Raw genomic sequence first — 24,374 nt, 5'->3', positions numbered from 1 at the left:
TAACATTTTTTTTGTAGTTGTTTAAAAAGCATCTACAAATCTAGTTTAAATGATGAGAAAACACCTGAATTAGCCAGAGATAGGAAAAGGAGATTACTTCACCCATGAAGGATGAAAATATGATTATAAAATTGTTATTGCTCAAAAGCTCTATAGTAAGTACTTAAGCATCAGCAAATCTTTTTTTCAAATAAGAGAAAAGTAACCATTTTTCAGAAGACATCATTCTACTTAGTCCATAGAAAAGCAGCTTTTTAAACAAAAGAAACTGGGTGAAGGCCTGAGTATAATTTGCAATTATAGCGCTAAGGAATTAAAATCAGACTAACAGAAGCATTTGACGTAGAAGCAAATTAGTAGGTAAAAATGGAAGCAAGTAACTATTTTGATGTAAATCACATAGCTGTTGTATTCTGGAAATGCACACTATTAAGTTATTAATAATGCAAAAGCATATACCACTTTCCAATTCAAATGTAGACCTTTCTGGACTCCGTATTTTTCAATAACAACAGTCCAGCATTGAGTACTAGAGATCTCTTTTCAAAGTTTTAGTATGATCTACTTGGCAACTTTGCATTCATTCACTCCTGTTTTTCTAATCAAAAGTAATGCAGTCTGTTTTGCCTCTGCAGGGATGGTATAGAAGATGGCCTTGGTCCACCCTCTCAGTCTGGGTGAGAAGTAGAAATATACAACAATCATGAGCCTTTATCTCTGTTATGAAAGGACTAGGAGGAGGCCAGTTCCCATTACCTGAGAAACTGGGGAAATACTTGGTAAGAGGTAGTAGTAGTAGTTAAGCTAGGTATGAAAGGATGAGTATTCAGAAGAACACTTGGTGGCTGTGTGTGTTAAAGGGCAGAGAATGAAGGAGAGGTTCACTGTTAGGATGCTGGCTGTATATGAGAGAAAGACATGATTGGCTGCAGGAGCCACATGGAGCAGGGCCTGCTCCATGATAAATTTTTTCATCAGTGAAATAAAAACTGAGTCTTAGAGGAGGAGCAGAGAGGTTTAAATAACAGCTGGTAAGGAGTGAACAACTCGATTCACACCAGGTCTGGTCTGAATCTGAAGCCCAGAGGCTCTAATGCCTCCTAACTATTCTCAATGGCCTTTTAATCCAGCAGTATAAATTATCAGCACCATAGTATATAGCTTAAAACACACTCCCTTCTGAATTCTGTTGAGTGAAGGACACTGAAAATTTGAGTGACTGATATATAGATCAGATTTGGAAAATATTTGTAGTTATAACAAAGAAAGCTTTCCTTCTTTTTCTGTTATTAGAATAAAAATCCACATGTACTGTAAAATGTTTGCATAAAGTAGAACTTCAGTTTTATAGAGAAATGTGAATCCTTTCTGATCCTACTTTCCAGATAGCCTCCATATTTTTCTATATCTTTTATATGTGCATTCTCATATTTGAAATTGTGTATGTAGTATGTACCATTTAGCAACCTGCTCATTTTACTACTTAATCTCAAGTCCATTTCTGACACATCATTTTTAAGGAAAATCATTATGCAATTTTGAATTATGACTTAGTTTTCCTGGAGCCCCAGCTTACCCATAAAATGAAAGTTTGGGGAAATGACTCAAGGTTGTGTCTTGGCTTAATGAAGCCTATAACATTAATATTGTAGCTACAGCAGCTGTATAAAATAATATGCATGACCTATGCCCCCACTGACAAGAACCAACATGGAAAAAGAAGAGGAATTAGAATTGAAGAGGATGAAAAATTGCCTACATATTACATGATTTTATATACAAATGCTAGATCTAACCAGAAAATTCAATAAAAGCTGCAGAACACAAAATTAACAGATTTTTGTATGTGTTTCTATGTACTAATGACAAATTACCTGCAAAAAAAAAAAACAGGAATTAAACAAGGAAAATAGCTACACTAAAAAGCACAAGACATTAATGAAAGAAACTACTATAGACAAATGGAAAGGTGTCTCATGTTCATGGATTGGAAGAATTCATATTGTTTAAATGTCTGTGCTACCCAACCATAGATTCACTGCAATTCCTATCAAGATTTCAATAGCATTTTAGAAAAATAGAAAAAAAATGAATGTAAAATGGCCAAAGCAATCCTGAGAAAGAAAGTGGGAAACATCACGTTTCTTGATTTCAAGGTATATTATAAAGTTATGGTAATAAAAACAGTATAGTACTGGCATAAAAACAGACACATAGATCAATGAGACAGAATCAACTACCTAGAAATAGACCACATATATATGGTCACATAACATTTGACAATGAAGCCAAGAATACTCAGCGGATAAAATGGTGCTGAGAAAATTGGCTGCAAACATGTAAACAAATGAAACTAGACCCCTACTTTACAGCACTCACAAATTAACTCAAAATGGATTAAAGACTAAAATGTGCTCCATGGGAAAAAATCTGCTTGACATGGAACTTGGCAATGATTTTTTTTTTGGATATGGCCTCTAAAGCACAAGCAAAAAAACCCAAATGGATTGCACTGAACTAAACTTCTGCATAGCAAATGAAATGATCAACAAAATGGAGAGACAACCTAAAGAATGGGAGGAAAAAATCTGTAAATCATATATGTTGGTTTAATAACCTAATTAAAGATGGGCAGGGAACCTAAATAGACGTTTTTCCAAAGAGGATAAACTGATGGTTAACAGATATGTGAAAAGGTGTTCAACATCACTAATCTGGGAACTGCAAGTCAAAACCACAATGAGAACTTATATCTGTGAGAATATCACCAAAAAGACAAGAGATAACATGCTTGCAAGTCATGGAGAAAAGGGAACCCTTGTGTACTGTTGGTGGGAGTGTAAAAAAAAAAAAAAAAATAGAACTACCATATGATCCAGCAATTCCACTTCTGGGTATATATCCAAAGGAAACAAAAACATTGTTGAAGAGATATCTGTGCCCTTTTGTTCATTACAGCATTATTCACAATAGCCAAGACATGGAGACAACCTGAGTGTCTACTGATGAGGGAATGGATAAGAGTTGTAGCATACATATACAATGGAATATTATTGAACCACAAAAATGAAAATCCTACCATTTGCAACAACATGGATGGACCTTATGCCTAGTAAAATAAGTCAGACAGAGAAACATAAGCAACATATGATCTCACTTATATTTAGAATCTTAAAAGAAAACAAAACCCAAACTCATAGAAAAAAAGATCAGATTTGTGGCTACCAGACATAGGGTGGGATTATATGAAAGTGACTGAAAGATCTGGTTGTAAGATAAAGAATATGGCTTTATAGTATATTTGAAATTTAGGAACAGATTCTAAGAATTCTCATCATAAGGAAAAACTTAAAAAAAAACTACATTTTTTGTAGCTATATGATAGATGTTAACTAATATTGTGAAATGATTGCTATAATATGTAACTCAAATCATTATGCTACATACCTCCTCAAACTTATACAGTGATGTCTATCAATTATATCTCAATAAAACAAAAAGAATCAATGAATAAATTGAGAGAGAGGAGATCTTGGTTGTATGCTGGAAAGGGTAAGTTGAGCCTTCACTGAATTTGCAGAATGGGCAAAGCTGGTTAGGTAGATGAAAAGGAGATGGACTCCCAGTCAGGAGTCGGTATATGACAAAGATGATAGGTGGGATCAACAGGGCATTTGGTCTGGAAGTGATGGGGCTAGAATGTTATGTTCATAATAAAGACTAATAAGGAAGGAGGTTTTTATAGGTAGAAGCACTGGGAAGATAGTTGGAGGTGTGGCTGGCCAGTAGCAGAGAAATTATGCCACAGGACAGTGGAAATGGAATGTGCACAATGGATGGGAGCCACATGAAGGAACAATTCATGCATCTTGGTGATGGGTTGGAGGAAGGGACCACCAAAGACAATTTGTGTGGGTGAACTGGGTTCATTAGCTGATATTCAGATGGGATGGCATAGGTTGCTTAAATGAAGATACTCCATCAGGTAACTAGAGCCATGGGACTGAAAACAGGGCTAACCACAAATATTAACGGAAATGATAGCTGAAACTGATGAGCATATTATTCTATTTGCCTGGGTGGCTCAAGAGTTGAGCATCTGCCTTTGGCTCAGGTCATGGTCCCAGGGTTGGGATTGAGTCCCACATTGGGCTCCCTGCAGGAGGCCTGCTTCTCCCTCTGCCTATGTCTCTGCCTTTCATGAATAAACAAAATATTTTCAAAAAGACTAGGCATATATTGAGAGAAATGGATACTAAAGCCAGAATCTTGGAAAGTAGCACAGGTTTTGGGGTGATTAGAACCAAAATATTCCCTGACTAATGGGAAAATGACACATCCTTCCTGCTCCTCTGGTCTTGTCCATATGTGCAACTTCCCAAATTCTTTTATGTTACCTTTCCTGCTCATCTAGTTTTTTGCATTTATCCCTTCTAGTTATATAGGAAATCACTAACATAAAAAGCTGTGTGCTTAGACACTCAGATGTAAGTTGAATTTTGCTGAAGAATATATTTATAAGATGCTAAACACAAAAGGACATAACCTTGGGCTGAGGTATTGTACTCCTTGGGACTTATCCCACAGATACACTTGCCCCTGCCTGAATAACATAAAGACCATTCACTACAGAACTGTTTGTAGTAGTAAATATGGGAAACCGCCTAAATATTTAGCCTCAAGGGACTCACTGAAGTATATACAGCACATCTATGTAACAGAATACCAATGCAGACATTTAAAACAATTAGAGATAGAGAACTCCATGTATTGATATGGAATGACTACCCCAGGATATATTGTTAAAAAAAGGCAGGTACAGAAAAAAGTGTGTAGTTACCATTTGTGTATATATATATATATATAAACCAACAAAACAACTGTGCTTTCATGTTATCTGTGGAGAATTTGCATCTGGAGGTAAAAATACTTCCTAAGTTGTAAATAAAAAGATCTTGGAAGATAGAGTTTTCTAAAAATTCATGATGAAATTTATTGCACAGCATTGCTCTTTTATTATTTGTATATCTGGCTTCTATTCTAGACAGATGTGAATTCTTTAAGAACAAGGGTGAAATCCAGTTTAGGACCTGGCGTACATAATGTTCTCATTAAAATTCACCATAGTTGGTGTTAGTAATCCCCAGGTCTCAAATTATATAAGCAAAAAAATTCATTAAAAATGTTACTTTTTTACTTTTTTTTTTTTTTTCCAAAGGCAGCTCTCTCATTTTTCTCCTGAATAATTCACTTAGAATTCAGCATTATCAATCAGGTTCTCTACTTCATCTTGGATTTCAACAAATTTTGGAGTTCACATTTAAAATGAACATTTTTTTTTAGTTTGTCTAGTATACAGATGGCAATGCAGGAAGACCTTGAACACACCTCCTCCATGAACACATCAAATAGGCACTTATTTATTTAGCAATATCTTCTGAAGAACTGAGAGTTGACTGAACACCTTCTGCACAACAAAAGACAGACCACACAGGAAATGGCAAAAGAAAAAGAGACATGAAGCCCCACCTCCAATGCTATGAATAGCAGCAGGGACGAATAGTACCAAGCAACCTTGAACATATCTGTCCATCCTGGGGCACACAAAAACTGCAGTTTAAAGTGCAACTAGAATATAAAGGATCTTGCCCTAGAATTCCACCAAGCAGTGAGGGAGCTGCTGAAAATCTGCAGTGGAGTGGTGGTCAAATGCCATGGTCTATGTTCCCCTTCCACCTTGATAGCATGGAAAGAAGCAGGGTCTGGACATCATAGATGACTCACCACTTCAGTGAGCCCCTAGCCCGTTGGAGCCCCAGCTCTCCCACCAAGGTGACTCCATCGCAGTATATGCATGCTCATTACAGCTCCAGTCATCTTGCCAAGGTGACACAAGCACAAAACACTCCGCTTTGGTGGTAGATGATTTGCCAGGGCGTCCTAGCACATGGTACCCAGAGAAGCCATGGCCCATGCCTGCCTTGGCTCTAGCTGCTCTGCCAGAGTACTCCTACACAGAACACCCTGAGATACACTGGCTTATACCCACATTAGCTATCCTGCCTGGTTGCTTTCCACACAAAGAACACCAGGACTGCCCCAACCTGTGACTACTCTAGCTCAGGCCATCCCACCAGGGCAGCCCCAGCACAGAGTACCCCGGGACCCCAAGCCCAGGCCAGCCATAGCTCCAGCAGGCCAGCCAAAGTCGCTAAGCACACACAGTCTACACAGAGGATGACCATACACAGGACCATTCCTTCAAGTTTAGGGGAAATTGCTATTTTACTTAATTCATATAAACAAACAGAGAGAGTCAAACAAAGTGAGGAAACAAAGGGTTATGCTCCCAAAGAAAGAACAAGTTTAAAGCCTCAGAACATAGAGAGTTCAAATTAATGGTCATAAAGATGTTCACTAGACTGAGGAGTGGATGAACTCAGAATTTCAACAAAAAGAAAATATAGCAAAGAATCAAAGTTGGAGAATAACTGAAATGAAAAATATACTAGGAGGAATTGACAGAATAGAGGATGAAAAAAAAAATAGATCAGTGATCTGGAAGACAAAGTAATGGAAAGCACCTAAGCTGAATAGCAAAAAGAAAAAAAAATTAAAAATAAGGATAGGTTAAAGTATCTCTTAGATAACATCAAGCCAACAAACATTCGTATTATAGGGATCCAAAAAAGAAAAGAGTGAGATAAAGGGGCAGAAAACTTTCCTAATCCAGGGAAGGAAAGACACATCTAGGTTCAGAAGGCACAGAGAATCCCACACAAGATGAACCCAATGAGGACTATACCATGACATATAAAAATTAAAATGGCAAAGTTTAAAGAGAAAAATTTTAAAGTAGCAAGAGAGTAGCACTTAGTTACATACAAGGAAAACCTCATAAAGTTATTAGCTAATTTTTAAGCAGAAACTTTGCAGGTTTAGGAAAAAGTGGCATGATATATTGAAAGTGCTAAAAGGAAAGAAGCCAACAACCAAGAATACCAGGCAAGATTATCATTCAGAATTGAAGAAGGGATAGTTTCCCAGACAAACAAAAATTAAAGGAGTTCGTCACCACTAAACTGGTCTTACAAGAAATGTTAGAGTCCTTAAGTGGAAGCAAAAAGGCCATAATTAGAAGAAAATTATGAAAGGACAAATTTCACAAGTAAACATAAAGGTAGAATAACCATTTATAAAGTTAATATGAAGATTAAAGACAAAAGTAACAAAATCAAGTATATCTATAAAATTAGTTAAGGGGACTCACAAAATAAAAACATGTAAACTATGATAGCGTGCATAAAACATGGAAGTAAAAATGAAGTTTTTTTGGAATGTATTTGATTTTAAGTGATCTTCAACTTAATACAGGCTGCTATATACTTAGGATAATATATATAAACCTCAGGGTAACCACAAACCAAAGCTAATAACAGATACATAAGAAAAAAGAGAAAAAGAGCCACACGTCGCTAAAAAAAATCCAATCACAAGGAAAGAGAGCAAGAGAAGAACAGAGAAGAACTACAAAAATAATCAGAAATCAATGAACAAAATGGCCCTAAGTACATATCTATCAATAATTAAATGGTCTAAATGCCACAATCCAAAGACACAGGGTGAAGAAATGGATAAAAAAAAAAAGATATCTATATGTTGTTTACAAGGGACTCACTTTAGACCTAAAGACACATATGAACTGAAAGTAAAGGGATGGAAAAAGATTTTCCATGCAAATGGAAATAGATTAAAAAAAAAGCTGGGGTAGGAATGCTTATATCAGACAAAAATAGACTATAAAACAAAGAAGGGCATTGCATAGTGATAAAGAGATCAATCCAACAAGAGGATATAACAATTCTAAATATTGGGATCCCTGGGTGGTGCAGCGGTTTGGCGCCTGCCTTTGGCCCAGAGCGCGATCCTGGAGACCCGGGATCGAATCCCACGTCGGGCTTCCGGTGCATGGAGCCTGCTTCTCCCTCTGCCTGTGTCTCTGCCTCTCTCTCTATCTCTCTGTGACTATCATAAATAAATAAAAATTAAAAAAAATTAAAAAAAAAACCAATTCTAAATATTTATGTATCTAACACTGGAGCACCTAAATACATAACACAACTATTAACAGACACAAAGGGGAAAAAATGACAGTAATATAATAGTAGTAGAGGACTTTAATAACCCCCTTACATGAATGGATCATTCAGACAGAAAATTAACAAAGAAATAGTGGCTCTAAATGACACATTAAATATGATGGATTTAATAGATATATACAGAACATTCCATGCCCAAACCATAGAATACATGTTATTTTCAAGTGTACTTGGTATGTTCTCCAGGATAGATCACATGTTGGGCCACAAAACAAGTCTCAATAAACTTAAGAAGATTAAAATCATTTCAAGTATCATTTCAGACCACAACAGTATAAAACTAAAATCAATTACAAGAAAAAACTGGAAAAAATGATGTGGAGGCTAATGGGTCAACAAAGAAATTAAAGAGGAAATAAAAAATAAAAGTGAAAATAAAAACACAAAGGTCTAAAATCTTTAGGACACAGTGAAAGCACTTTCAAGAGGAAAATTTATAGTGATTCAGGCCTACTTCAAGAAATAAGGAAAATCTCAAATAATCTAACCTTACACTTAAATAAGTATAAAGCCCAGTGTGGAGAAGGAAATAATAAAGTTCAGACTGGAAATAAAATAGACTTAAAAAAAAATAGAAAAGATCAACAAAACCAAGAGCGGGATCTTGGAAAAGTTAAACAAAACTGACAAACCTTTAGTCAGACTTATCAAGAAAAAAGAGGATCCACATAAATAAAATAAAAAAGAAAGGAGAGAATTAACAACCTACACCATAAAAATAAAGTATAATTAGAGACTGCTATGAAAAATCATATACCAACAAACTGGACAATGTAGAAGAAATGGATAAATTCCTAGAAATATATAATCTAAAAATAATCAGGAATAAATAGAAAATCTGAGCAGACTGATTACTAATAATGAAATTGAATCAGTAATCAAAAATTTCCAACAAACAAAAGTTCAGGACCCGATGGATTTACAGGTGAATTCTATCAAGCATTTTTTGTTCCAATTTTAGTTTATGTGCTACTGAAGTGAGTAGTCTATCAAACTTTTTAAAAAAGATTTTATTTATTTATTCATGAGAGACACAAGGAGAGGCAGAGACATAGGCAGAGGGAAAAGCAGACTCCGCACAGGAAGCCTGATATGGGCTTGATCCCAGGACTCTGGGATCACAACCTAAGCCAAAGGCAGATGCTCAATCACTGAGCCACCCAGGCATCCCTCTATCAAACATTTAAAGAAAAGTTAATACCTATTCTTCTGAAAGTATTCCCAACAGAGAGGAAGAAAAGCTTCCAAATACATTTTATAGGACCAGAATTACCCTGATGCCAAATCCAGGCAAAGACACTATATATCACCTCCCCACCCCTTCACACACACACACACACACACACACCCCGCCAAATTACAGGCCAATATTCCTGATGAACAGAAATGTAAAAATATTCAATAAAAATTAGTAAATGACATTCAATAATACATTAAAAGGATCTTTAATTGGTAAAAGGATTCAACAATACATTAAAATCAAGCATGGTTTATTCTGTGGATGCAAGGAAGCTTCAATATCTGGATATCAATCAAAGTGATCACTGCATTTAACAAAATCAAGGATAAAAATTTTCTCAGTTTGCAAGCTAAAAAAATGCAGAAAAAGCATTTGAAAAAATTCAACATTCATTCATGATAAAACTCTCAACAAAGTAGAATCCGAGGAACATACCTCCATATAACAAAGGCCATATATAATAAACCCATGGGAAACATCATACTACATGGTGAAAGACTGGGAGCTTTATCTCTAAGCTCAGGAACAAGACAAGATGTCCACTACTCTCCCTCTTATTCAATGTAGAATAATTAGAAGTAAAAGATAAACAGACTAAAATAGAAGTGCTAGCTTCAGCAATGAGACAAGAATAAAAGCCATCCAAATTGGTAAGGAAAAAGTAAATTGTCACTATTTGCAGATGACATGATACCATACACAGAAAACCTTAATGACCCATGCAAAAAACTATTAGAACTCATAATGAAGTAGCAAAAGAAATTAAAAACAATTCCATTTACAATTGCACCAGAAAGGATAAAACACCTAGGAATAAACTTAATCAAGGAGATGAGTGAACTGTACTCTGAAAACTATAAGACACTGGTTAAAGAAATTGACGATGATACAAACAAATGAAAAGATATTCCATGCTCATGGATTCAAAGATTTAATATTGTTAAAATTCCCATAATATCCAAAGCAATCTACAGATTCAGTGCAACCAATATTGTAATAGCAATAGCATTTTTCGCAGAGCTAGAACATTTAGTACTAGACTTTGTATAGACCCACAAAAGATCTTGACTAGCCAAAGCAGTCTTGAGAGAGAAGAACAAAGCTGGAGGTATTGCATCTTAGATTTCAAGGTAAACTATAAAAGCTGCAGTAATCAAAATAGTATGGTGCTGGCACCAACACACACACATAGATAAATGGAACAAAACAGCCCAGAAATAAACCCATATGCATATGGTCAATTATTCTACAACAAAGGGAAAAGGGAAAAGGCAGTCTCTTCAATAAACGGTGCTGGGGAAATTGAACCATTATGCATAAAAGAATACTTGCTTATGCCACACACAAAAAATAAACTCAAAATGGAAGAATGACTTGAATGTGAGACCTGAAACCACCATAGTCCTGGGGGAAAACATAGGTAGTCATCTCTCTGACATTGGCCTTAGTAACATTTTGCTAGATGATGTCTCTTTAGGCAAGGGAAACAAAAGCAAAAACTCTTGGGACCACACCACAATAAAAAGCTTTTTGCATTGCAAAGGGAAGAATCAACAAAATGAAAAGGGAACACATGAATGAGAGAAGATATATGCAAATGATACATCTGATAAGGTGTTATCTAAAATATATAAAGAACTTAGATAAGCCAACACCAGAAGAACAAATAATTTGATTAAAAAATGGGCAGAGGATACACATTTTTCCAAGAAGATATACAGATGACAATTAGACACATCAAAAGATGCTCAGCACATCACTAATTATGGGGGACATGCAAATGAAAACCACAATGATCTATTATCTGTTACTATTAGAATGGCTGATATCAAAAAGACAAGAAATAACAAGTCTTGGTGAGAATGTGAAGAAAAAGAAACCCTCATGCACTGTTGGTGGAAATGTAAATTGGTGCAACCACTGTGGAAAAAAGTATGGAGGTTCCTCAAAAAATTTAAAATACAAATTACATATGATCCAGTAATTCCACTAATGAGTATTTATCCAAAGAAAACAAAAACACTAACTTAAAAAGATACATGCATCCCTATGTTTACTGCAGCATTATTTCCAATAGTCAGGATGTGGAAATAACTTAAGTGTCCATTGACAGATGAATGGATAAAGAAGATGTGGTGTGTGTATATATATTAAGAAATATGACTCAGCCATAAAAAAGTGAGATCTAACCATTTGCGGCAATATGATGGATCTAGAGGGTGACCTAAGTGCTAAGTGACATAAGTCAGAGAAAGACAAATACCATATGATTTCACTTACATGTGGCATCTAAAGAACAAAACATAAACCATCAAAAAAACTGAAATAGCCCCATCAATTCAGAGAATTTACTGGTGGTTGCCAGAGGTGACAAGGGTAGGCTGGATGAGCAGATGAAGCAGAGTGCGAGGTATATTGGCTTCCAGTTATGGAATGAATAAGTCAAGGTGATCAAAGGTACAGCACAGGGAATGTAATCAATGGTATTGTAATAGTGTTGCACGGTGACAGATGGCAGCTACACTTTTAAGGAACACAGTAAAATGTATAGAGTTGTGGAATCGCTGTGCTATACATCTGAACCTAACGTAACAGTGTATGTCAGCTATATGAAAAAGATCTAATAAATAAATAAATGAAATGGACATCTGTTGATGAAGTCTTTGCCATAATGCGGAATAATGGAGGCCTGCCATTTTCTCCCTGGTGTTCCCAAGTGATTTATCTTAAGTAGTCACCTGAAGAGTAAGTACAGTAAGCTTGGTTGTAGAGTCGTAAAACAAGGCCACTTTTACTCTAGAACTGAAAATTGCTCTTGGTATGCAGAAGGCTATTACTCCCATTTTGACTTTTTTGTTTTTTTAATCATACAGATGCCCATTATTGTCCCTCAAAGCATGTTGTATTAGGGAAACAGAATTCTGTGATGAAAAAGAAAGCCTGGCAGATTTTGACAACAAAAGACACAGGTCAGAGAAAGATATCCGCAGGTAGATGGCTATTCTCACGTTCTCTGCAGTCTTTCTAGGAATGAAGGTGCCTACAGAAAACTCTTTCAAGAGATCTTTCTGGAATAAAGTGTTTCTTTTAAATAAACGGAGGTAATTTTAACTTTTTCCCTTTGATGGGGTGTGTTTTAATGATACGAATTACAGAATTAGATAAAATTACTGAGGAAAGCCCTGGGACTATGTTGGCAAAGAGAACAAAGATGACAGAACAGACTTCAATTGACCATAACGAAACAGGCAACTGGCGGAATGCTTACTGGTTTCATTTCTGAGCTTGAAAAAAGTAACTACCCCAAGCAAAAGAACATGATTTAGAGAGATGAAAGACATCTCTACAGGGAGAAAGAAAGAATGTTCTATTAGATTTTTGAAAAGACTTAGGAAACTGAGAGAGACAAGCTAAAATGGTTAAAATTGATTTAGAAAAACTGTAAAATGTTCTGATCTTTGCAAAACATTTTAGTGCTCAAACTTGCAGAACTTGACTGGTTCACTATTTTATTTAATAATCTAATATGCTCACAAACTAGAATACTTTTTTTTAAAAAAGTATTTTTAAAATTTTAATCATGACTGCAAACTTAGAAAAGAAACCACTTGAATAGTGCTATCTGCCTCCTGAAAGGAAAAATGCAAATACTGAAGCTAAGAATACTCATTCACAGTCAAAAAATTCAAAGGATGTTCTTCATAGGCAGCTGCCTAATTCTTTTTGGCACAGGTGTGTTTGTTCTGAATAAAAAGAATAACATATTTAAACACTAGAAATCGTTTTAATGGTTCTGCAGAGAGAGCAAATGCATTTAGCTGCATTACTATTCTCAATTCTAACATTAAACCAAGAATTCCTTTACTTCTTCCATGTTATATTCACCCATGAAGAACATCGAAGAAACCCCCCTCTCTGAAAGATTTAGGAAGCAACTTTGCCTGTGCTTGCCTGTGGATGCACAGGCAAACCATCACTTTTGTAAGCACCCTTCTGCCTACCACAGGCTAGAAAGCCACATTTTGGCAACCTTGTCCTGAAACTAAACTTTTTGGTGACTACTAGAGGGAGGATGAGAAGCCAAGGGGTCAGATGCACATCTTTGGCCCTGGGCCTCACTTCTACGCTGATGAAATGTGCACATCTATCCTGCTAGCCACTAGGAAGTCCTGTCTAGGAATGGCATGGGGGATTCCAGAGGCTTTTCCCAGGAAGATGACTTGAGTCTGGATTCCCATCAAACATTCTCCTTAACTCTCCGGGGTTGAGTTTGGGGTATTCTAATTTAATCTGGGAAAATTTTCGTTTTAAGAAAACAGCCCAAAGGGCTGAGAGATGTACCTAATGATCATGGTGGTTGCCCACTGGTGAAGTTGGAATGTCAGAACTAGTGGTTATAGGGCAAAGGCAGCTTTGCATCAACCTCTACTGGATCTGAAGTGTATGTGAGTTTCTGTCTGCACCAATCCCACGTGGGGAGCATGTAATCCAGGGCACAATATCAATGTGTATGAATTAAATAATCTATTATTTACAAAATTAGGGTCCATTTCTATGTTTTAGTAGAATTCAGAGGCACCGAAGGTGAATTAAGTCATCTTTAGGCTCTATAAGAAGGTTGGCCATCTGTCATGCTTAATGCTGCATATATGATCTGGTGACTTTGGGGGTCACTTCTGGTGTATACTGGAATACTCCAGAAGAGCTGATTTGTTGCATCTCTCATGGAAATATACAGTGATATCTATGAGTCAGTGTGCAGGGAAAGGAAGGGAAAATAATTCTACTGGTTAACCTCATAAATTATTTAATGCTTTTCATTTTAAAAAATATTTAGAGAGTATGACTGTGTGACTGTGCCAAGATTTAGGGAGTGTGTTAAAAAAAAAAGTGGAAAACAAAGTCTCAAACAACAAACTAAGCAAAATAAAAATCCCTACCTCTTTTTTTTTTTAATTTCTATTTATTTATGATAGTCACAGAGAGAGAGAGAGGCAGAGACACAGGCAGAGGGAGAAGCAGGCTCCATGCACCGGGAGCCCGACGTGGGATTCGATCCTGGGTCTCCAGGATTGCGCCCTGGGGCAAAGGCAGGCGCTAAACCGCTGCGCCACCCAGGGATCCCAAAAATCCCTACCTCTTGAGCTCACCTTTTACTGCTGAAACAGATGTATCCAAAAATAATAACAATGCTATCATTTGTTGCACATTTTATATGTACCAGGTTCTGTTTTATGGATTTTACATCTTAACTAAATCTAATCCCAGGGAGCTAGATGCTGTTATAACTGCCATTTATCGAGAAGGAAAGAGAAAGAGGAGGGATAAATACCTTGTTCCAAGTCACAGAACTGGTAAGCAGTGGAGCTATCATTCAAACCCAGGCTGTCTGCTCAAGAATCCAAGAATCCAACTTCTCCAATTAAAGTGTGAGTGAGTACTATGAGTACTACTCTAACTAAGTGCTAAGGGGAATTGAAAAGGTGGTTACAGGAACTGGATTTTGAAAAATGAGGAAGACAGTGACAGCAGGGCATTGGGGAAAAGAGCATTCCGAGCAGAGGCTATAGCTGCGAGGAAGTGCTGGGCATGGCTGAAGGTGAGGAAGATTGAACAGGTAGGCTGGCACTAGACCATGAGTGGTCCCCTCCTCCTCCCCTCCTTTTAAAATGCAGTGAAATACATTAATGGAAAGCTTTTGCTGAGGCAAATGGCACAATTACACTTGCAGGCATGTAGGAGAATAAAAAGGTGTATGACAGACAAACTGGGAGTCAAGGGACCAGAGTTGGATCCATGCCCTTCCTTTCCGAGCATCCCAAGAGGGGTGAGGTGCTGACCTTGTGAAGATAGAAGGCACTGTGCTCTAGGACAGCAATCAGTTTGGCAAACCAGCTCCTACCAACTGGTCGAGTCTTTCTGAAGTGAGGTTTAGAAGGTTCTTTGGCTGAATGCAGGCTCAGGTAGGTTTTAATCCCTTGGCAATGTCTGCCCTGGGGCAGAATGGGACATGCTCACGTGAGCACAGCAAATGTGTCATCTCTGTTCTGGATGACGGCTGCAGCACTAAACCTTCCTTTCTGCTTAAAAGTCTACGTTCTGTGAAGACCCACCATCCATGACCTTGGAGTCTGGATAGGGCACTCTTCAAAAAAATCATGTTTATTTAATTCTCCTCCATCCTTTTTTCATTGCTTATGGTTCTGAACACATTTGTAGTTAGTTTCTGAGAAATGGAACTTGTTTACATGATCCAGCTATGAGCATTCTGCAGACTAAAAAATTAAATGGCATGAGATGCACCATCAAGGAACACTGACCTTTTTTGCTCCTTGTTCTTCTTCCACACCATCTCCTATAACGACGTACACCACTTTTCTTCCAAACCTTTGAATTATCCTCTCAAAACAGCTCTCCTTTCCTAATGAATACAAATAAATTACAAAAAATTAAAGTTCAGGTAACTCAGCACTACAGCGCTTGAACTTTTATATGAAATACTTCCTTTATGCTTCTGATTCAACTCTATCCTATTTGTACAAACTGGAGAAGAGTGCTTTTAGATGCCATTTGGGTAAAATGTGGAATGGCGCAGTAAATTACAAATTGTAAATTATGTAATGGACGACTTGTCCCTTGGAAATTGTCAGCTTTATTTTATTTTTTCATTTATTTGAGAGAGAGAAAGGGAGAGAGAGAGAGAGAGAGGGGAAGAGAGAGCACACAAAAGGAGAAGGGGCAGAGGAAGAGGGAGGCAGACTCCTGGCTGAGTGGGGAGCCAGACTCAGGGCTAGATCCCAGGACCCCATAATCACAACCCAAGCCCAAGGCAGATGCTTAACCGACTGAGCCACCAGGATATTGACAATTTTAGTATTCTTTTCCCAAGGGCTCGTTTATTTAAAAGTAGGATCCAGTCAATCACAGTATAGCATTTGGGAAAAATACCATTTTTACAGCAATACTTTCCTTTAAGTACTTTAAGCTGAGACTCAACAAAGGCATACGATTCTGGCAACATACTTGAACTTGATTTTTAAAAATGTTTCATGATCTACCAAACTCTGAAAATAATATCTGATCCATGAAGTCTATTCAGAAGGAAGGAGGAAAAAAAACTACTAACTGGTTTTGTTATAGCAGGAAAAATCAAACAGTGGAATCCGTTTATTCCTTCATTTTCCAGTTGGGATTCTATTTGAATGAAAGGCCCTCCCCTCTCTGCCCCAGCTCTCTGCCAAACCTGATGTGTTTACTTGAAATATTCTGGTAAAACTGTTTCTGAAATAAATGTCAGGTAATTTGGGGTACTATAGAGAGATCGCGCCTGCCCTACCCAGGCATCTAATGTCCAATAAAGCACTTTCCTAAAGGCAAAGCGGGATAAAGGTAACAGAATACCTTTATCTATCTATTATCTTTCCCATGTCAAGACTTCGTTTGGGCTCTCTGGCGGCACATCCCTGCAGTTAATGCAGTCATTGTTGCTCCTTTAGAGAAGAAACTGCTGTTCCAAGTTCCCGGCTGCCAACAGGGTCATTTTAATGGACAATGGGACAGTTTATAGTTTTCAAATGTAAATGGCTGAGCCGAGCTGCATCTCTTTCAAATAAGGATCAGATATACTCACGAACAAATTGCTTGTTTGCTTAAACAAATGTCTGCTTTATATTTGTATTTTGCACTAAAATCTCTGGTTTGCATCTGACAGAACGAAATTCGGGCCAGCCTTATTCAAAGGATGTAATTTCAATGCTTCTTTAGCTGCCCACTAAACTGTGAAATATTAAATCACTTTAAGAAACAAATACAAAGTGTAGTTTTCACTGCAAAAATATACAACCACAGACTTAGATGTCATGAAACTTTTTTCCCTCCTTAGAGGGAAATGTTTATGTGTTTTTGCCAAGTTTCCCTTTCATGGGAAATGGAAGGTAAACTCAATGTTATTTAAAGGTAAAGCTGTGGTGGACCAAAAAAAAAAAAAAAAATTCTTGCCTATATACTATCTCCTTTAGGCTTCACTGTGAATTCTGGGTCACATAGATGTTTTCCATCATAATGATGGAAAAATTGAAGCGGACTATTAGAAGTTAGAGATCCTACATGAAATTTTCATTTTGATGCATCCATTTTATCTAGAACATCGTAACTCTGCCAAACGAGATACTAGTCATCTCCTCAAATGACTGCTGCTTATGAGGAAATTCCTGAGTTTTCTGCATTGACTCACAAATTATATCTCATCTGATGGCAAAATTAGGAAAACTACAGGAATTTCAAGCTCTATTTTTCTTCTTTTTGAGAGAATCTTAAGCAGGCTCCATGCCCAGCCTGGAGCCAATGTGGGGCTTGATCTCACGACCTAGAGATCATGACTGGAGTCAAAAATCAAGAGTAGGAAGCTTAACTGACTGAATCACTCAGGTGCCCCATTTACTTTTCTTATTAAAAATACCATAGAGGGGCAGCCCAGGTGGCTCAGGGGTTTAGTGCTGCCTTCAGCCCAGGGCCTGATCCTGGAGATCGGGGATCAAGTCCCATGTCGGGCTCCCCCCATGGAGCCTGCTTCTCCCTTTGCCTGTGTCTCTGCCTCTCTCTGTGTCTCTCATGAATAAAATAATAAATATAATCTTTTAAAAAAATTAAAATATAAAAATACCATAGAAAAGTGATTTTTACCTCTGGTTTTGAGGTAATTTCTACTACTTTTTTCCCAATTTTTTTTTTAATTTTTTCCCAATTTTTTATTCTGTATTGATAAAAATTTAAGTTCAATATCACAAACAAAATGCCCATTACAGATATCTAATATATACTTGTTAGTATAATTTTGTTATCCCCTTCACTAAAATATTTTTGAAATTATTTAAAATATTTGGGATTAAGGTTCAACGTGCAAGACATGTAATACACTACTTGTTCTTTCCTTCTGGGAAGTTAAGCACTACCCCTTCCATTCTATAGCTTCTTTGGAAATTGTTCTTTCATGTGCCGATAAACATTTACCATGCATGGACTCCTGTCTACAAAACACAGTATGATTCCTCTTTATTGTTATGGATAGCATATATATCTTACTGCAAACTGTTATTTTTATGGACATGAGAACATATAAAAATTCTGGTTACTTGGGCTAAACCAGGAATTCTATTTGGTATATTCCTTTCTCTAAGTATCTTTTAGCATTCTGTTTTTGGTGCTTCTCAGAAAGCATCATTCTCCAACTCTAGTTATTTCCAATTTGGCAGGGCTATCTGAATATCTCACAGGTTCTTCATCTCAACACTGATAAAATCAAATTCTTATCTTTCCCATCACATCTGATTTTCCCCATTAGTCAATAGCATCATCACTGACACAAGTGTTTAAAAGGAACCTCTGTATCAGCCTTCTTCAAAAGAAACAACCGTTTACTCATCCATTTTATTAAACATTTATTGAGCACCTACTATGTGTTGGGCCCCATAGCTACAATGACAAGCAGCATAGATAGACTCCATTAACAAGGATATTACAGTCTGATAGGGAAGTCAGACAAATAATTATGAAAGTAATTCTTTAGCAATAATTTAGGATATATACAAGTATAGTTAGATGGAGAATTAGATTCCATTTTTACCCTTTTTTCTTTAGATAGAGGTGAGCAGCCAGAAACAACCTTCTTCCCACCTACTAGGATCCTCATCCCGCTTCTCCAGGACTCACTAAAATAACATCTTATTAGGGTAATAAACAAGGCCATGAATGTCTAGGCCTAAGTCTACTTTTCTAGCTTTCAGCTTCCCATGACCCATGATCATTTACAAGTCCCTTAGCAGGGAACACATTTTAATATCTGTCCGTCTGCTCTCACTAGCCCATCTATTTTCTAAACCCTAAGGTATCCTTCTATACCCAGCTCAAATGCCATTTCCTCATTTTAGACTTCATTGACACATGCCCTCTACCTCCCCCTGGCTGGGAGTGAATGTTTCCTCATTCAAGTGCACATTCAGGCACTTAGTAGTAGAACTTCCTATGGTATGGAAAGGAGTCTGAACCCTGGAAACAGACCTAGTTTGACCCTTACCTTTACCAGCTGTTAACTTGGACAATTAAGTTTCTGAGATTTAGTTTCCACATTTGTAAAATGGAAAGGCTGTGAAGATTGTTTTTAATAGGTAAAATGCTTAGTACAGTTCTGGGCATCTACTGAATATATGATAAATGCTCATTTACATACTTCTTTGTCATATTACAATTATTTAGATGTCTCCTTCTCCCATTAGATGGCAAATTCTGTAAGAACAGGAATCACATCTTTTTATCTCACTTTTTATTCTGTCTTAGTTTATATTCTAACCAAATTTCACATTAGTCTTCTTTCACCAACTGTGATTCCTTCTTTTGTGAACTTAAATTTTTTTTGGTATCCCGATAATGAAAATGGGAACTCAACTGTTTATGCATGTTGAATTAAAATAAAGCAAAAGAAAAAAAAAACAATAGTTTCAGTGATTATAAAGAAAGCTATTAGAATTGTTTCATTTCTACTTTGTAGATCTCTATACTAGTATTTGTTTTGGCTTATTAAATATTTTTGTTGATGTTATCTAAAGGAAAGTAAGAGATTAATCCAGAATTGATGCTCATTGGCAATAGCTAAAGTACATAGGTCTTAATGTCAGTGAAGTAAAATTTTTTGAATTAATCAGCATGAATTGATTTATATTTCTCTTCATGTGTAAAGCCAATTCTGACAATAAAATTAAATTCTTCTTCTAGTTTGCTGACACCTAACATTATGAAAAAAAAAAAAGTCTCATTTACTGCCTTTCACTTTTATTAGCCTGAGGGAAAAGAGTCAAGTATAAAATAAAATAAAATAAAAGCAGCTCACCTATTTTTGTTGCACTGTAAATATTTTCTATCGGAAATACAATTCCTAATCCATATAGCAGGACTTTTGCCAATGCTGGGATAAGCTGAGTAGTTGTTACTAAAATATTCACACAATTCGTCCTATGAGAACAGAAAAAAAGGAAAAAAAGAAGACTGTTGAAAAATGAATCTCCAAAATGAACAAACAGGAGTAAAGGCTGTTTTCCAGCAAAAGCACCATGGAGTGACTTGGGGACAGCCTACCGGGAGTGAATGAGCGTGAGTGCTTTCAGGGCCAGTGTCAACCAGGAGTCTGTTAGGGCTTCAATCTCAGCCCTCAGCTGCAGCCAGGCTTCCCTCTTGGCTGGACCAAGCAGGCCTGTGAATTTAAAAGCACATGAATTCCTTCCTCACCAATGTGTCTATTCAACTTTATAAATAATAAACATTTAATACTATTCCTAATATCACCCTCAAGCTTTATAGTATATAGAATAATTTTTCACATACGAGCATCCATTTGACACATGTTTATATAGTACCATAGGAAACATCTCTTGATTTTGCATTTTTAGCATTCCCTTCCCCTGGTTACAGAAGTCATTTCTTCTTTTTAAGGAGTCTGCTCACACCATTCCTCTAATCATGGAGTTTGGATAGAGCCAACCCTCCACTCTGGCTCTCAGGGTAGGTGTATGACTATGGGTTGGCCAGTTCAAGTCAGTCTTGGAACTTTTGCTGAATCTATTGGGGAAAATATTTTTTTATCCAATCAAGGTACTAAACTCATAGAATATAAGCCTGGATCTGTTAATGGTCACATATGCCACTTATGGGAGGGGCTGACCTAGAATGACTCCTACCCAAAGGAAAGCATAGGCAAGAGATCTCAGATGTCATCTTTTGAGCATGTAGATTTAGCCAATGCTAGAAACCAACACACCCCTAAACTTTCTGTTATAAGTCAACATATTCCCTTGTATGCTAAAGCCATTTTGAAACACAGTTGAATGAGCTTTACAATCCATCTCAAGTGATTTGGCCAAAGGTTATTAATCCTACACCTCCTTGGTAGGACAAATGAACATCAGAAAGGTCAAGAAACTTACTCCAGGTCACACACACTATGAAGTAATGGAGCCAGGAGCAGATTAGACTAGCCAGGGTGGCTGGCTCAAGTCTCACATTCCTGTCACTAAATCATAGCAGAATAATCACTGGTTAGATGAAACAACTCTAAAAAAGCTATTAGATCCCAAAAATGTGTGATGTGAAAGTGTGTGGTACTTTGAGAATTTTAGTTATACTATCTTAATAATCCAATAGGATATTGGTAAGAGTTACTTGCCTCCAACATTATTTTTGTAGGTATTGTAGATCTCTTTTACTCGTCTATAGCGGAAAGCCAATTTTCTCATCCAGTCTACACCACCCCGCACACCGGTTGCCAAGCATAAATTAGCACTGGTTGCTGCAGCAGGAAAGCCATCTGTTCCAAAGTTATATGTGCTATTTAGATGCAAGAAAAACCCAAAGTTAACCAAACAGAAAGTTCATCTTAATTAGCTGAGCAATTAGACTTATAAAATGGAGTGAATCACTTCATATTTCAACATGCTCACCTTAGGTCTTGCCCATTATCATCGGAAGACACATCATCTATATGAACTTGGTCACATTCCTAAAATGCAATTAAAGTGATACATGTTCATTTTCGATAAGTATCTTCATTTTTTTTTTTTTTGGAAAAAAACACACACAGCTGCTTGATATTTTTACCTACTTCAAGTCCTCTTTGAACATAAAAAAATGAGCAATACCATTAAGGACTACTGTTATTCAGCTTCAGAAAACACATTTTTGCATTTAGAAAGGAAAGTGATTGAAAACAATTAGCATATGTGTTCCATAAACCTCAGGTACCTGAAGACATCATGCTGCTCAGAGCTGATTCAGTCAATGCCTAAAGCATAACTGGAACCAGACATTTCAGTAAATGTAACATGCTAGAAAAATTAAACCTGATGCTAACTGCCAATGAAATTATGACCTCTGATTGCTGTTGAGCCACACACCAACAGAGCCTGAGGCCAGTGTGCCGAGGAGCCCAGACGAAAAAATCTGTTACTGGTTTGCCATTGATTTCAGAGATGTGAGTTTTAGTGTGTGTGTGTGTGTGTGTGTGTGTGTGTGTGTGTGTGTGTAGGAGGAGGAGGAGGAAGAAAGCACAAGAGACTTCAAAACCCAAATAAAAACAATCAAGCCATGTGGTGTTTTTTTTTTTTAAACTGGTTCACTATTATATATTCCTTTTAAGTGTTGGATTTATGGATTTATTGTAGAATAATGTTATGTGAACAGGCCTGATTTTTAAATCCCAAACCATGTGTAAATGGTTTAGAATAGGAGGCTGTGATTTGGGGCTAAAGCTCTACTGGACTGATCTGATGTTTATGCACCTGCTTGCATATGAGCACCCCTACATCTCACTGCTGTATCCCCAGCCCCTAGCATAGCTGTGTGAGGAACAGTCAGTAAACATTTGTTGAACAAATGACAGCACACTAATCTGAAGACACACGACAGGGTCTCCCACCAGAGACAAGGCAACCACACGTGGCGTGCTTTAATATTTCCGTCGTGATCCTTTGCAGTCAGGCTCCAAATACCCCAGAAGCCTTTCTCCTACTTATTTTTGTTAAAAGTCTTAGTTTAAAAATGTTAGAAGATTTCCAGGTCCGTGTCGTGTCCTGTATTTTAAAAGGTTCTTTTGACTAAAGCACTGGTTATATTTCCTACTTAAGTTTGTAAAATCTAGCCTATCCCTGTAATGTTCAACATACAATTTGTAACAAAGATGACAGACATAAAGTGCCACAGTAATACAAGGTGTATTTTTATGTCCCCAGTTCCTTCTGAACAAATTCTTTTCTCTCCACGGATTTGTGAGGAAGGGAGCAGGAGATAGAAAAGGAAAGAAACTCAAACCAGCTGTTGCTTAACAGAATTAAAATCGTGACCCCCCAACCTCTTCTCTAAAGCATCTACTTTCCAGGCAACTGCCTCCCAGCAAGCAGCAAGTTCCAAGGAGGAAAAGACTTTGACCTTGTAACCCTCCCCTGCTCTCCCCAGGTCTATAACCTCAGATAAGAAAAGAGGAAAAAGCGAGTGAGGAGGCCGCACATGTGGACAATGAATTCAACATTTTAAAAACAGGTCATTCCTGGAAAACATGTTTGGGGACTTCTCAGAGTTATTAACTTAATCATATTTCAGAAGATGAATGATAGTTTTCTCAACAAGTCACGTATTCCGGGTTTAAAGTGTGATCCAACCACGAGTGTAGACGTTTCTGCCATTTATCTAGCCAGAAATACATTTTTTTTTTATGTTGTTGGTAAACAACTCCTTTAAGGTGCATGGTGAGTGTACAAAAGAGAGGAAAAAAACCAAGACAAACCAAAAAAGCGTCCCCCCCAACCAAAGAAAAAGAAAACCAAACCAGAAACACCCAAAATGCCAGAGGGCCACAATGGAAGCTTTTTCACTTTTGGGAGAAACAGGAGGTGAAAGGTGAGGAAGTACAGGAGGAAAAGCTACGTTTAAAAGGGTTTATTTATTTTATTTTATTTATTTTAAGTTTTTTTTTTTAATAAGAGGGTTTATTTTTCTTTCTTTTTTTTACTTTTAACCTACTTACGTGATTAAAAAAAATTTTTTTTTATTGGAGTTCAATTTGCCAACATTTAGTATAACACCCAGTGCTCATCCTGCCAAGTGCCCCTCTCAGTGCCCATCACCCAGTCACCACCCCCCCCCCCCCAGCCCACCTCCCTTTCTACTTCTACTACCCCTTGATCATTTCCCAGAGTTAGGTGTAAGAGGGTTTAATTCAAGGAATCAAACCAAAACTGACTCGAAGTCAGTTAACTCTAAGGGTGGACAGAATTCCTTAGAAAGGCGGGGTGTTAAGAGGCTTTTCTTAAATGAATGCAGTTGTAAATCTCCATGACTGACAGAGAAGCCAGTTATCTTCCAATGACTGTTAATGACTCCATTGTCACTATTGTTCCCCCATATCCTGTATTTGTTTTCTCCCGGGGAGCTTTATC

General features: G+C 37.1%; 1 protein-coding gene across 11 annotated transcripts in view; it reads right to left on the bottom strand.

Annotated features, from left to right (window-relative positions):
- EYA1 (EYA transcriptional coactivator and phosphatase 1) overlaps positions 1-24,374 on the bottom strand; it is a 172,369-nt gene that overhangs the window by 2,523 nt on the left and 145,472 nt on the right. For all 11 annotated transcript variants that reach the window (XM_041769380.1, XM_041769377.1, XM_041769379.1 and 8 more), the window contains 5 exons: positions 21,885-21,943; positions 21,611-21,771; positions 20,527-20,641; positions 20,282-20,403; positions 15,720-15,820 (listed from right to left, as the gene is read on the bottom strand). In XM_041769380.1, the coding sequence (XP_041625314.1) occupies positions 15,720-15,820; positions 20,282-20,403; positions 20,527-20,641; positions 21,611-21,771; positions 21,885-21,943 (558 nt within the window). The remainder of the gene's footprint in view (positions 1-15,719; positions 15,821-20,281; positions 20,404-20,526; positions 20,642-21,610; positions 21,772-21,884; positions 21,944-24,374) is intronic.

This window comes from Vulpes lagopus, chromosome 9 (assembly GCF_018345385.1).
Source record: "Vulpes lagopus strain Blue_001 chromosome 9, ASM1834538v1, whole genome shotgun sequence".
In the NCBI taxonomy this organism is placed as follows: Eukaryota; Metazoa; Chordata; class Mammalia; order Carnivora; family Canidae; genus Vulpes; species Vulpes lagopus.
The sequence above is the reverse complement of the archived record's forward strand: the minus strand, read 5'-3'. Positions and strand labels throughout refer to the sequence as shown.